Consider the following 12,490-nt stretch of genomic DNA (forward strand, 5'->3'; position numbering starts at 1 on the left):
GTTTTTGTCCAGTCAAGCTGGATTAATGTGCTTGGGGTGGAGGCATCGCTGACTAGCATAGGAATTTTTGCGAAGGTTGTGCATTCTGGCTTCAAGGCTGAGAACTCAACAAGCAAATGACTCTGTTGCTGAAAGAATTCTCATCTATGACACAACTACTGTATAGTGTTTTTCTTCCTGTTGTTTTGGTTTTTTTTTTCCAGGTCATTTTATGAAGAGCTTTGAGGTTTGAAAGCCACAGCATGGTTGCATTTGGGGGATTTTGCCCCTTTCCTGTAGCCATGGAGGCAAGGCAGTAATCAGTCCCCAGGATTTTCCTATAACCTTTGTTAGGGCAATAACCAGAGGGGGAACTGGCTTAATTTGTTTTGTAAGTGTCCTCCTGGACCAAAAGATATTATTTTTTTGGATAAGTGTGTCACGGTTCAGTGCTGTGTGACAGATGGAAAAATCCTATGTAGGGCATGGAGGAAGGACTCAGAGGGGCCGTCTGGCAGGCAGGCTGATATGAACCCATCTCGCCTGGTGGTTCCATTCATGTGCACTTCCTGAAAAGAATGGCCCTGTTGGAATATCTAGATTGTAAAATCGGAGAGTTCGCCATTGCGGATGAGAGGTTCCCTGCAGCAGCGGATGTAAGGGGCTGGGTCTACGCGGAGACATTTTCACCCCAGGTGCCTTGCATCTGAGAACACTAGAGCTCTCCGCGCGCGTGCTCACCAGGGTAGGAATCCCGAGCGTGCGGCAGCCGGGCTAGGTCCCCGCGGGTTTCACAGAGCCTGGGGGTCGGGTGTGGGGGGGTGCGCCCTCGGTGACCACCTGACAGCTCCAGCCCGCGTATGCCACCGCCCACCCAGGCAAACTCGCGCGTGGCTGTCTGGGCCCTTCCCAGTCTGCCCTTCCACCGTGTCCCCACGTTCTTCCCCTCACTCCTGCCCGCCCCGTAGTCACAAAACGGGATCCCTGGGTGCGCCCTTTTGGCCTCTCCCCATCCTCCTTACGGCCAACGATCGGTCCTGGGCATCCTCCGGGACTGACCCTGAAAACCATGTGGTCCTATTCTGCGCTTAGACCCACACACCGCGGGCAAGGCAGGCCCCACCTGCCCTGGACTTGCTGGCCAGACCAAGGGTCAGACAGCGCAGCCTTATTGTCCTGTCACTGGGGCTCAGGGAGGCTGGCCTGGGGGCGGGAGAGCGAGGGATGCCCGGCTTCCGGCTCGCCCGGCCGCCGCTGCGCCCATCCCTGTCCACTGCTACCCGGGGCGCGCCCGGGGACCGAGAGATGCGCTCCCTCTGAGGGTGCTCGGGCCTGGGCGGGAACAGAGTCCAGCCGCCAGGGCTCCCTGGGACCCCCAAGGAGGGGCTGCGAGCCCCGCCCCTCCGGGGCCACAGGGTCACGTGGCCCGCCGCTCCCCCGAGGGCGGGTCACGTGACGCTAGCGCGCCGTTGCCCGGGCAGCCGCTGCGGCGGGCCGGCGGGGGCGGGACAGCCGGCGAGGCGGGGCGGCGGGGGACCCCGCGGGACCGGCGGAAGGAGGCAGGGGGCCGCGCTCTGCGCCCTGGCCGGGCCACGGGGCCACAGGGCCAAGCCGGAGCCGCCGCCGGCCGCGAGCCGGAGCCGAACCGGAGCCGAGCCGGGCCAGACGGGCAGAGCAGCTCGGTGAGTGCGCGTCGCTGGGGGTCTGGAGGAGGTAGCTGGGTCCTCGCCCGTCTGCGGGACCGGAATTGCACCAGGGGAGGGACGGGCTTTCTCCTGGGCAGGCTCGGAACGGGGTGGGGTGGCGGCCAGGTGACCCTCACTCCGCGGATCCCCGGACGGGTTGCGGCGCCGAAAGGACGGGCAAGTCGGGGGCGCGGGCCGAGTCCGGTCTCGCGGCGTCTGGGGCTTCCCTGCGGGGAGGGGGGAGATGCAGATGGGAGACCCCAGTGGGACTGCTGGGCCTCCGTCCCCCCAGGTGTGACAAAGACAGAATGAGAAACAGACGTTTCTGCGGGGCACTCACCATTGCTCACGCTCCATATGCTTAAAGGAAGTTAAGATGGGCAAACGCCAAACCCGCCCCAGGATGTGTTTCCAACAGGCCTGCCCAGGAGGGTAGCTAGTGTAGAGAGTCCCGGTTAGTGTACCAAACCTCCTTTTCTGACTTCCCTTTTATAGAAATAAACAAAGCCTCCCAGGTTCCACCAGGAGAGCCCCTGCCACCTGACCGAAATGCCGGCTCCATCTTGTCCTCCCACCCCCCTCCCCGCCCCAGTTGAGTGTGAGGACCAGACTCGGCCCCCCCTCGGGCAGGGGACACCTGGCTAAGGGAGGACAGTGGGGCTGGCAGGGACAGGATGGATTTGAATCAGGTCTGGGCTGCTCCCTTTGCAGGAAGTGGCTTCTCTATCTTCAGGACCCAGGCTCCAAGCAGACACACAGCCCTTCCTTCCCACCCCTGCCACTCACAGGGCTGCTGGGACTGCCCTGACCACTCCCAGGAGACCACCATCTCCACTCTGGAACTTGAGCCCAGCCCCTGCTCCCTGATGGCCTCAGAACTTCCCTCTTCTTCACCCCATACTTACCTCTGTGCTTTTGGAGGTTACCAGGCCCTTCTGCCATTTCATTTGGCACACAGACCAGGCTGATACCAGATTGTTTCCCTCATTAGCTTCTTCCATGACCCATACTGTGCCCTGCCAGAGAAAGCCCAGCAGTCGCACACCCTGGGCTGCCCTGAGCTCCAGTTCTCCCTGTGTCCTGCCCCCTCCCCCATTTCCTTGACCCCCCCCCCCCTCTGCAGCCAGTCTTCCTGCCACGCTCCCCTGCCTCTCAGAGCCCTCCCATGTGGGTAGCATCTTGTCTTTGAGTGAGTGTCCCTCTTTGCCAATATTGCCTTCACTACCTATGTCCTTATCCCCTATCGTTGCTCCCTAGAAGGGGCCTTCTGCCTGCCCAAAACTGAGGCAGCCAGCACCTCCTCTGCGCCCTAGGCCCTCTCCCCGCCTCCACTAAAGCATTTAGCTCATCGAATGAGAATCACCCCTTATCTTGTTCCCCACTGGGCACAGGAACTCACAGGGTTCTTGCCCTCTTCGCGTTTGATGCCTAAATACCAAATGCTGTCTTGCTTTAGGGCCCAGTAAACGTCTCTGTGATGCAGGATGTTGGATGGAGAGAGAGATACTCTGGCAGGAATAGAAGAGCACAGAACTGTTCCCCAGGGTCCTATTGGCCAGTAAAAGCTGGTCTCCATAGCCTGGCGTGAACAAAGAGGAAGGCACCCCAAAACAGAGCTCTTCCAACTACCAGGACCTTCCCAAGGAACCCTTTTAGAGATTGGCATGGATGGACCAGGTTTGGGGCATTTTCTCAGCTGCTGACACTGGTAAACACCCCTGACTCCCCCCGCCCCCCCATCCCCGGCCATGCTCCCTGGGTTCCAGAAACCCTTATCTGTTTGTAATCACCTTAAGCAGGCTTTTCATGAGGCCTGTCAGGGCCTAAATGTACAAGTTAATATCTGATGCTAACTGAGCTGTGAGGTGCCTGTGTCCTTGAAATTTGCCCTGCAGAGTAATTAGAGCTGATCCCAGCATGCTGCCAAACAGGCCAGCCCCTTGGGCCACAGGAGACCACCAATCCCTATTTGGATTAGTGGAGATTTGGGTTTAAATTCACAAATCTCGACAGATCAGTCCTTCTGATCTTCATTCTGTGTTATTGTCTCACCAGATGTCTTCCTGGGATAACTCCAGGGGTCTCCAATCTCCATCCTATATAATAAAAGGCTAATATGCAAACTGTCCCCTCCACCGGGAGTTTGACGGGGACCAGGAGGCAGGGCCCCACCCATACATGAATTCGTGCACTGGGCCTCTAGTTTCTTTATAAAACATTCTCATTGTCAGTTAGATTTAATTTTTCATTTTGTTAAAAGTTTCCATTTCAGCCTGGATATGGCTGTACTTTAGGTATATAAACCAAGTATTTTGGGGGTGAACCTGATTAAAATTAAGTTGGAACTGCCGGTTTAGACATTTGGTGTATGGGCTTGGCGAAGGAGCCATCTGTGGGATTGACTCAACCTCTCTAAGTGAATCCCGCCCCGGCAGAATGATAGGCAGCTCCTCCAAGCCTCGGTTGCCCTCCCATGGCTGGTCCCCAGCAGCCACATGGGCACCCAGCTGGCTGCCGTGGGGATGGGGTCCTGTGGGGAGAGCCCCTCCTCGGGTGAAATGGGGCACATCCAGAAAGGGGCTGCCTTCTTGGCCGGCATGCAATGCTCATTGTACGTTGTTCCTGACCTGCTTCTGGGTGGGAGTTTTGTATATAGCAGAGCAGCTCCTTCGCTTTGATCTATTGAAAGTCAGCTCCCCACAGGAGGGTTTATACAAAAATAAAATTTAAGTTGGATTTGAGAAACTAGCCGCTGCTTGGAAAGGTGTATTTCACATTGACACCTGGACATTGAAAAGCAGTTGAGTCTACAGGTCCCTTATCTTGTTCAGAGCCCTGTAGGGTGGGGATGTCCTCATTTGAAGATGATCAAGGTCAGCAAGATCAGGTGTCATGTTCAACATCACACAGTCGGGTCAAATCCAGACTTGGTAACTTGAGGTCCTAGCATCTTTCTAAATGCCACAGCTCCTTACGCCCTAAAGATAAGTGCAACCTGGAGGACGGTGTTAGGTGCTCTTGGCCAACATTGGAATTCCATTCACCCAGAGCCACACTCAGCTGGAACCCTTCTGAGCTCGGGATGGCGGGAACAGTGTTGAAGACTGTGGTGGTTCTTGGAAATGCACTCCGGAGCCTCCTCTCCTATAAATGGTCCACGTGTGGGGACTGCACCAGAGACCAGGGCCCCCCACTCACACACCGCTGGCCCCCATGGCGATAGTGTAGGGTGTATACAGGGGCCCCAGAGAAGATAAACGGGGTTTTCCAGGCCCCAGGAACCCTTTGGGATACCTGAGTGTGTCTCTCTCTTGCCCCCAGCCTGGCTCCCATGATGAGTGCTGAGCTCAATGTGCCTGTGGACCCCTCCACCCCTGCCTGCCCTGAGCCTGGCCACAAGGGCATGGATTACCGGGACTGGGTCCGCCGCAGCTACCTGGAGCTGGTCACCTCCAACCACCACTCCGTGCAGGCCCTCTCCTGGAGGAAGCTCTACCTGAGCAGGGCCAAACTGAAAGCCTCCAGCCGCACCTCCGCTCTCCTCTCAGGCTTTGCCATGGTGAGTGCAGACACTTGGTGGGAACCTGGCTTGCAAAATGGGCTCTGGCACTCCCTCTGGGCCCTACTGGCAGCCAGGATGGGCCGTTAGGAAGTTTCCCCACATCCCATCTCCTCCGAGGTGACTGGGACTGCTCTGTCAACCAGAGGGGCTGCTGGGCATACAGGGGAGTTCCCAAGCCTCAGAGCCCACAGAAAGAGCCACTCTCACATTCACATATAAGCATTTGCCTGGCCAGGAAGTTAGGGTGGTAATTAAAATAGCTTTAGATTTCCTGGAGAAAAGTACCCACATCTGCTCATCTCAGGAACGACCCAAGAGCTGGGAAATCTCAAGGACTTGAGCAGGAACTGTGGATTGATTTGGGTTTATGCAGTGTAGCCCAATTGGGGTGCAGATGCCCCCAAATGTGGCCTCCAGGGTGACTAATCAGAGCCTCTGGCCTCACTCCCAGCTGCCCACCTGTGGCTTTCCTTCTGCGTCATCCCCAAGACAAGCGGGGACAAGAGTCCGTCTCAGGCAAAACTGAGGGCACTGTTGACTCTAAAGCCCTCAACCCACATCCCTTTAGGGAATTGCCCTGAGGATGCAGATGTCAGGAGTCACACTACTGGGGCTGCGGCAACCTCTCTCTCTCTCTTGTATGTGCAGAGGTCCTATGGCCGGAAGCAGGGGTTTATTTATGTAAAGACAGTGGCTGTTTTTCTGTAGTCCAGAGCCTCAGTTGTCAAATTGGCAGTGCAGAAAATAAAAAGCTGTCAGGGTGAGCCACTGTGGTGTGTGACAAGGGCATGCTTGGTCATCGGCAGGGCCACCTTTGGAAAAATGACACCCTACACAGTCAGGGCATGACTTCATACAGAGTGAGGCAGAGGTCACCAAACTGAGAGGCAGTAAATTTTGGTTTAGGTCTACTTTAAAGCAAAGGCTTATTTAGGTCTTGTGTTTTTGTTTTCTTAAACATAATTACAAAAGTGTGCAATTACATGGTGCACAGCTTTGGCTCATAGTGATTTTCTTCCTGTGGTTTCCATCACAGTAAAAAGACAGAATTTTGCCCAGCCGCGCTGTAGCTCAGTGACTGAGCCTTGACCCATGAACCAGGTCACAGCACGATCAGATCAGGGCACGATCCCTAGGAGGGGGAGTGCAGGAGGCAGCCGACCATTGCTTCTCTCTCATCACTGATGTTTTGTTGTTTTTTTAATATATTTTTATTGATTTCAGAGAGGAAGGGAGAGGGAGAGAGAGAAACTTTGGGAAATGAACTCTGGGAAGTCTTGAACGACATGATGCAGTGAGACAGTTTCCTTTCTGGGTGGGGCCTGGGTCTGGGAAATCACTTCCTGTCTGCAGCTGTCTTAGAGACCCTGGCCTTCCAAACATTTGGATTTCCAAACTTAGGGCAGCTTTCCTGTTTTCCAGCCAACAAAATACTCATCCAAGTTGAAGGCTTTAAAACCACTCATTCAAAATTTGAAAACTAGCCCTTGAATAAAGTTATCAAACAGAGTGACTTCCGGAGGAGGAGTCTGAGATGTACTGGCAGCCTTCAAAGGTATGACGTGGTCTCAGGATGAGAACAGTGGGCCCCAGAGTGCTCTCATTAGCTTGGCAATGGCGGTCATACTTCCCAGTAGTAATTCATTTCTTCAGCATTTATGGAATACCTACTGTGTACCAGCAGGTGCTTCATTAAGCAGCCTGGGGATACATTTTAGAAGCCACACGGTGCCCTTGCCTTCTCTTCTAGGAGGTCCCTCGCAGGGAGGCTGCCCAGCCTAACATGCACCGAGATTTCGCCATCGCAGTGAAACAGCATGGAGCCAAGTCAAGGGCAAATTAATAGACCAATAAATCAGATAACCATTCAGGCTGTGGTGCAGCTTGGGAGGAAGAAGTGACCAGTACAGATCCTCAGATAGCATTTGGCCATGGCCAAATAAGGGCAGGGACATGCACAAATGAAAATAGGCAGTTTGCTAGGTGGAATCCCCTCTTTATACTATGGATTCCCTAATTAGAATTGTAAAACAATAAGTACTTATGCCCAACCTTAAGCTTATTTCCTCATGTTTATTCTTCTAACACAGAGAACCAGTGATCTGAAACCTACTCTTTATATAAACAAAATGAAAAATGGCTTTTGGCTTTTTCTCCTCTTGAGGCGGAATACAACTGCTTCCTTGTAGGCCTTTTAATCGTCTTTGTTTCTCATCTCGGTGCCCTCTGTGGTTTACAACATCCTTTTGTTGGGCCAGAGCCTACCCAGGCCACAGGGGCACAGAGAAAAGACCACCCTTCAGCTTCTGTCATGGGCTACTATCTTTTTGGAGCAATATTTACTGCTGGGTTTCTGTTCAGTTATGGTCCACTAGGACTGCTGTATCTTCTTTTTAACTACCACATGTGCCATCTCCACTGAGGGGATGAGGTGCTCACTCTGAGAGGTGGTAGTTGCTAGAAGTTGTGACATCCTTATTATTAATTTAACATACATATTTTATTGATTTCAGAGAGGATGGGAGAGGGAAAGATAGAAACATCAATGATGAGAATCATTGACCGGCTGCCGCCTGTACACCCCCTATTGGTGCTTGAGCCCATAACTGGGGTATGGGTCCTGACTAGGAATTGAATCGTGACCTCCTGGTTCATAGGTCGATGCTCACCACTGAGCCACACCAGCTGGGCTCTTGTTAATTTTTAAAAACAGGGATGACTCAGATCTAGGAGGCAAACACAGTGAGTGGAAAAACCTTCCTCTGGCTTCTCTCTTTCTGCCCCACCCCACTCCCTTCCTGGTCTGATTTCATACTTTCTAGTACCTGGGAGAGGCCCTTGGTGAGCCCCAGAGCCCTTACTGGGCCTGGACTAACCCTCCACTGGGGAGGGCCGCAGTGCTGAGCGCTGGGATGGTGGGCGGTAGGGTGCTGGGCCTCAGAGGGCGCTATTCTGAATGGATGGGGTCTGACCTGGCAGGGGCAGAGGCAGGAATGTGTTGCTCAGTCTGTAGTTTGAAAGCCACATGGGGCCTGGGGTGAGCGTGTACTACCTAAATGGCTATAAGCATTCACTGCTACAGAGATAAGCGGGGGCTTTTTCTGGTTCCCTCTGTGTCTGTTTTTTTCCCTTTCATTTAAAAAATAACTTTTATCATTTATTACGTGTCCATAGTTTAGAAATTAAATACAGTTGACCCTTGAACATGGGTTTGAGTCCACTTACACATGGTGGGTGCGCCTGACACTCCGTGCTGCTCCAGGGCCAGCTATACTGTGACTTGTCACAATCCCAGCAGCCCTGCCCATATTCTCCACTCCCAGAGGCAGCCTCTTGCAGCTTTCTCAGTCTTCTCGGTTCCAAATGGCATTTGGAGACTGTTTCTTTATCCATTTTGGACGTTACCTGTTGGCATCCTGTGACTGTGGATGACGATTCAGCTCACTCTTCCCAGCCCACCCTCCTTCCCACGGCTGCCCCTCCTCGCATGGCCCTCATGTCCATCACCATTCCTGGCCTTTAGATATAGATGCAGTTTCTCTCTCTGGCTTTTGGTGTCAGCTGAGAGGTGCACCCTGTGGTCTGTGTGAGGCTGTCTGGGTTTGCCGCTCTGAGTCTGGGCACCATCAGAAGCCTCTGTTTTTACTTTTTTTTTTTTAACCTTTTAAAAGGTCCGTTTTTATTTTTAAAATAGGGGGGGTTTTTTTGCAGCTAAGCCACACTGCAGCCTGGCTCTGATATCAATAGCAAAGCCACATGTGCCCTGGCTCATAGCTTGGCACCTCAGATACACCACACATTCCGTGTCTGGGAAGGCACCTGGAGGGTGACTCGCCCCGCTGGGTGCTTCTTTAGTCTCTCTGTACCTTTAGATTTTTTCTCAGTGAGATATTCTTTAGCGAATCAGAAAAAAAGGCAAGTTCAAAATAGCTGAGCAGCAAAGAGCGTCCTGTGCTCCGCAAGGGCCTGGAAGGTGCTTGCGCAGCCCAGCAGCATCCGCTCTGCCTTGCAGGTGGCCATGGTGGAGGTGCAGCTGGAGACGCAGTACCAGTATCCACCGCCCCTGCTCATCGCCTTCAGTGCCTGCACAACGGTGCTGGTGGCCGTGCACCTCTTCGCCCTGCTCATCAGCACGTGCATCCTGCCCAACGTGGAGGCCGTGAGCAACATCCACAACCTCAACTCCATCAGCGAGTCGCCGCATGAGCGTATGCACCCCTACATCGAGCTGGCCTGGGGCTTCTCCACCGTCCTCGGCATCCTGCTCTTCCTGGCTGAGGTCGTGCTGCTCTGCTGGATCAAGTTCCTGCCTGTGGATGCACGCCACCAGCCCGGCCCTGCACCCGGCCCCAGTGGCCACACAGGCTGGCAGGCCGCCCTCGTGTCCACCATCATCATGGTGCCCGTGGGTCTCATCTTCGTGGTCTTCACCATCCACTTCTACCGCTCGCTGGTGCGCCACAAGACCGAGCGGCACAACCGCGAGATCGAGGAGCTGCACAAGCTCAAGGTGCAGCTGGACGGGCACGAGCGCAGCCTGCAGGTCGTGTAAGGGCGCGACTCCCCTGGGGCTGGGAGCCAACAGAAACAGCCTGCTTTTGAGGGAATTTTAAAAATGTAAATTGCCATGAGGCTGCCTAGACACTGCCAGATAGTTCAACACCAAAGTTTTACTCCTGTCTTAATGCCATAAAATCCAGCTCATTTTCCCTCAGAAAATGGAAATCCTTAAAACGAGAGACTGACTCTGTTGCTAAGAGCTTAGGGCAAAGAAAGGCTGAGTCCTTGGCCCTGGGACCCGGGCAGGGCTCCAGCACTGGTCATCCCAGAGATGGGGAAGGAGTGGCCAGCAGTTCAGGGAGCCTGGCGGAGGCCGGGAGTCAGGATAGGTAGGGCTGGGAGTTCAGAGGATTGCCCATGACTCCTCAGGTGCACTGCCTGGCAGCCGGGTGGCACATTTGATAGTACCAGCCTGCTGTGATTCGGTGGAAATTGTGGCAATTAGATGGGCACAGGATTACTGCTGGGCCTGGTGCTTCCCTCCCCTGCTCTGCAGGGGGTTGGGTGGCCTGGCTTGAGGGCAAGGCAGGAGCCTGGGGCACATGTCAGCCCAGCAGGTATGGGTACTCCAAGAGGAGGCAGACTTGTCAGGGCCTGGGGGAGACTTCCACGAGTGGAGGCCTGGCAGAGTTGGGGAGGCATGTCTGGGGGCAGCCTACTTGAGGAGGCTGTTAACTAAGGGGTACTCCAAAGCACACTGGGCTCAAATTCTTTCTTCCCAGCCAGCCTGGAGCCCTGGCCACATTGACCCAGCAAGGCTACCAGGTTGGGAAGAGCCCACAGTCCAGAGGCCTACATCTCTTGGCCACAGAATGCCCTCTGAGCCTGATCCTCCAGGCTCTGGTCCCAGAAGGCCAGGAGCATTTGCTCAGGTGGCAGAGCCTGCCCATCTCCCTGCTGCCCATGGTGCCTGGCAGCAGAGGGGCAGCTTGGGGGACTTGCTATCTAGACAAGGCTGTCGGCCTGGTCTGGTCTAGGGGTGGTAGCACCAGGGCCAGCCCTGGCCAAATGTGGGTCTTGCTCATGAGATGGAACAAATGCAGAGAATGCACAACCCACATCATGCCTCCCCCCAGGCCCCAGCCTCTCAGCCACAGCCGGCGCGTTTACTGCCGTGCGCAGCATGGGCTCTGGTTGCCCTAGCTCGTGTTCTTGGGCTGTTCACATACAGGCTACAGCTCAGCTTACGTGTGAGCGTGCTATACCCCGAGCTGCTTCTGAAAACCACCTTTACCACTTTGGCTGGCAGCCAACTGGAAGAGGAGGCCATTTCCTCATTGGCCTTCATGCTCTGATGACATTTCCATCCACAGCCTAACATCGCTGTGGGATCTGGGTGGCCTGGCTGAAGTTTCTGGGAATGTGACCTGCTGGTGAGAGCATAAACCTCAACCTGTAACTCTGAAATGCTGACTGGTGACACCTATGGGGAGCCCGGACATGGTGTCCCTCCAGGCCAGAGAAGAGGCCTGGCGTCTTCTAAAGGGCGTGTCCCCTGTACCTTCTGCAGACATCTGTCCCGACTTGCTTGCTCTCTAGTGCATGTTTCCTCTCTCCCACAGTCTTGTTGAAAAGGCTTAATTGGTTTAATGTGTTTGCTTTGCAAAAGAATGTCAGCATCACTGCAAGACAGCCACTTGGTGACCTGGCAGTGACAAAACTAGCTGGGAGCAGGCAGCAAGCTCTTCCTCTGGCCTGAGGCTTTTGAGGGGTCATGCTGAGCTCACTCCTGCTGCCACTTTCCTGGGCCATTTGGTACCGCTGCCCCAAGTGTGCCAGGTCCACAGAGCCCCATGTTCCCCAGACTGGAAAGCACACCCGTGTCAGTGGGGGCCCATTATGCCTGGTCCACGGGCAGAGCTTTCGGCCTGACCGCAACAAGGTCAGATACGAGGTGCGCAATGACAGTGCCACATACCACGTTCAGACTGGGAGAGTAACGTTCCTGTCATTTCCTGTTCTCATCCAGAGTGCTTTCCCAGCTCCAGCCTTTCTAGAGACATGAGGCAAAGAATTTCTGTGGGAACAGAGATGACAGTGAGTCTGGGACTGGTGATGGGCGGGGTGGGGGAAGGACCACCTCAGGATAGCGGCAGAGCTTGTCTGGAGATGGAGGATAAGCTGCTCTTTGGAGTTGCAGGAACAACTCTGCAGGGCAGTTTAGGGGAGGGGCTGGCAAATTACAGGCTAGAAATTCGGATTCTGGAGGTTTAAGGAGATTGTGGACTGTTCCAGTACAGGCCTCTCCATGGGGAGGCGCCATGGGCCGCCCCGGGGCAGCGTGGGCTTGCCCTGTTTCCCTCTGAGCAGAGCCTTCCTGGTGCTCGTAAAACAAATGCCTGCAAATACTTGAGGCCCGTTCCAAAGTGGAACAGTCTCCATTTAGTACCTGGCCAGAAGTATCAAAACTGAAGTGTTTCTATTTTAGAAACTGTGGGACAGAACATATTTTAGTGTCTTCTAGGAAGGTCTGTGGAGGATAAAATCACAGAAGCTGAGCGGACAGGGTTCATCTGTAGTCCTTATCTGTCTTGTGATTAGTTCATTATGCATGACACTGTGTAGGTCATGTACGGTGTACAGACCACAGTCCTGTATATGGATTTTTAAAAGTTGCCCTGGATTGAACTGAATAAACAAGCTACACACTGCTCTTTCTGTCTGGGTGGAATGCTGTGATAGCTGCTGGTCCTTCCCTGGTGTC

At 54.2% G+C, this 12,490-nt stretch overlaps 1 protein-coding gene across 1 annotated transcript; it reads left to right on the forward strand.

The window, feature by feature from the left end:
* Nucleotides 1-1,527: 1,527 nt before the first annotated feature.
* ORAI2 (ORAI calcium release-activated calcium modulator 2) lies at nt 1,528-12,439 on the forward strand. The gene is made up of 3 exons (XM_081088762.1): nt 1,528-1,661; nt 4,986-5,223; nt 9,239-12,439. Exons 2-3 carry the CDS (start codon nt 4,996-4,998, stop codon nt 9,776-9,778), a joined length of 768 nt encoding a protein of 255 aa, XP_080944888.1. The 5' UTR covers nt 1,528-1,661; nt 4,986-4,995; the 3' UTR covers nt 9,779-12,439.
* Nucleotides 12,440-12,490: the final 51 nt, after the last annotated feature.

Source organism: Myotis nattereri (genome assembly GCF_964212035.1).
Source record: "Myotis nattereri genome assembly, chromosome: 4".
Lineage (NCBI taxonomy): Eukaryota > Metazoa > Chordata > Mammalia > Chiroptera > Vespertilionidae > Myotis > Myotis nattereri.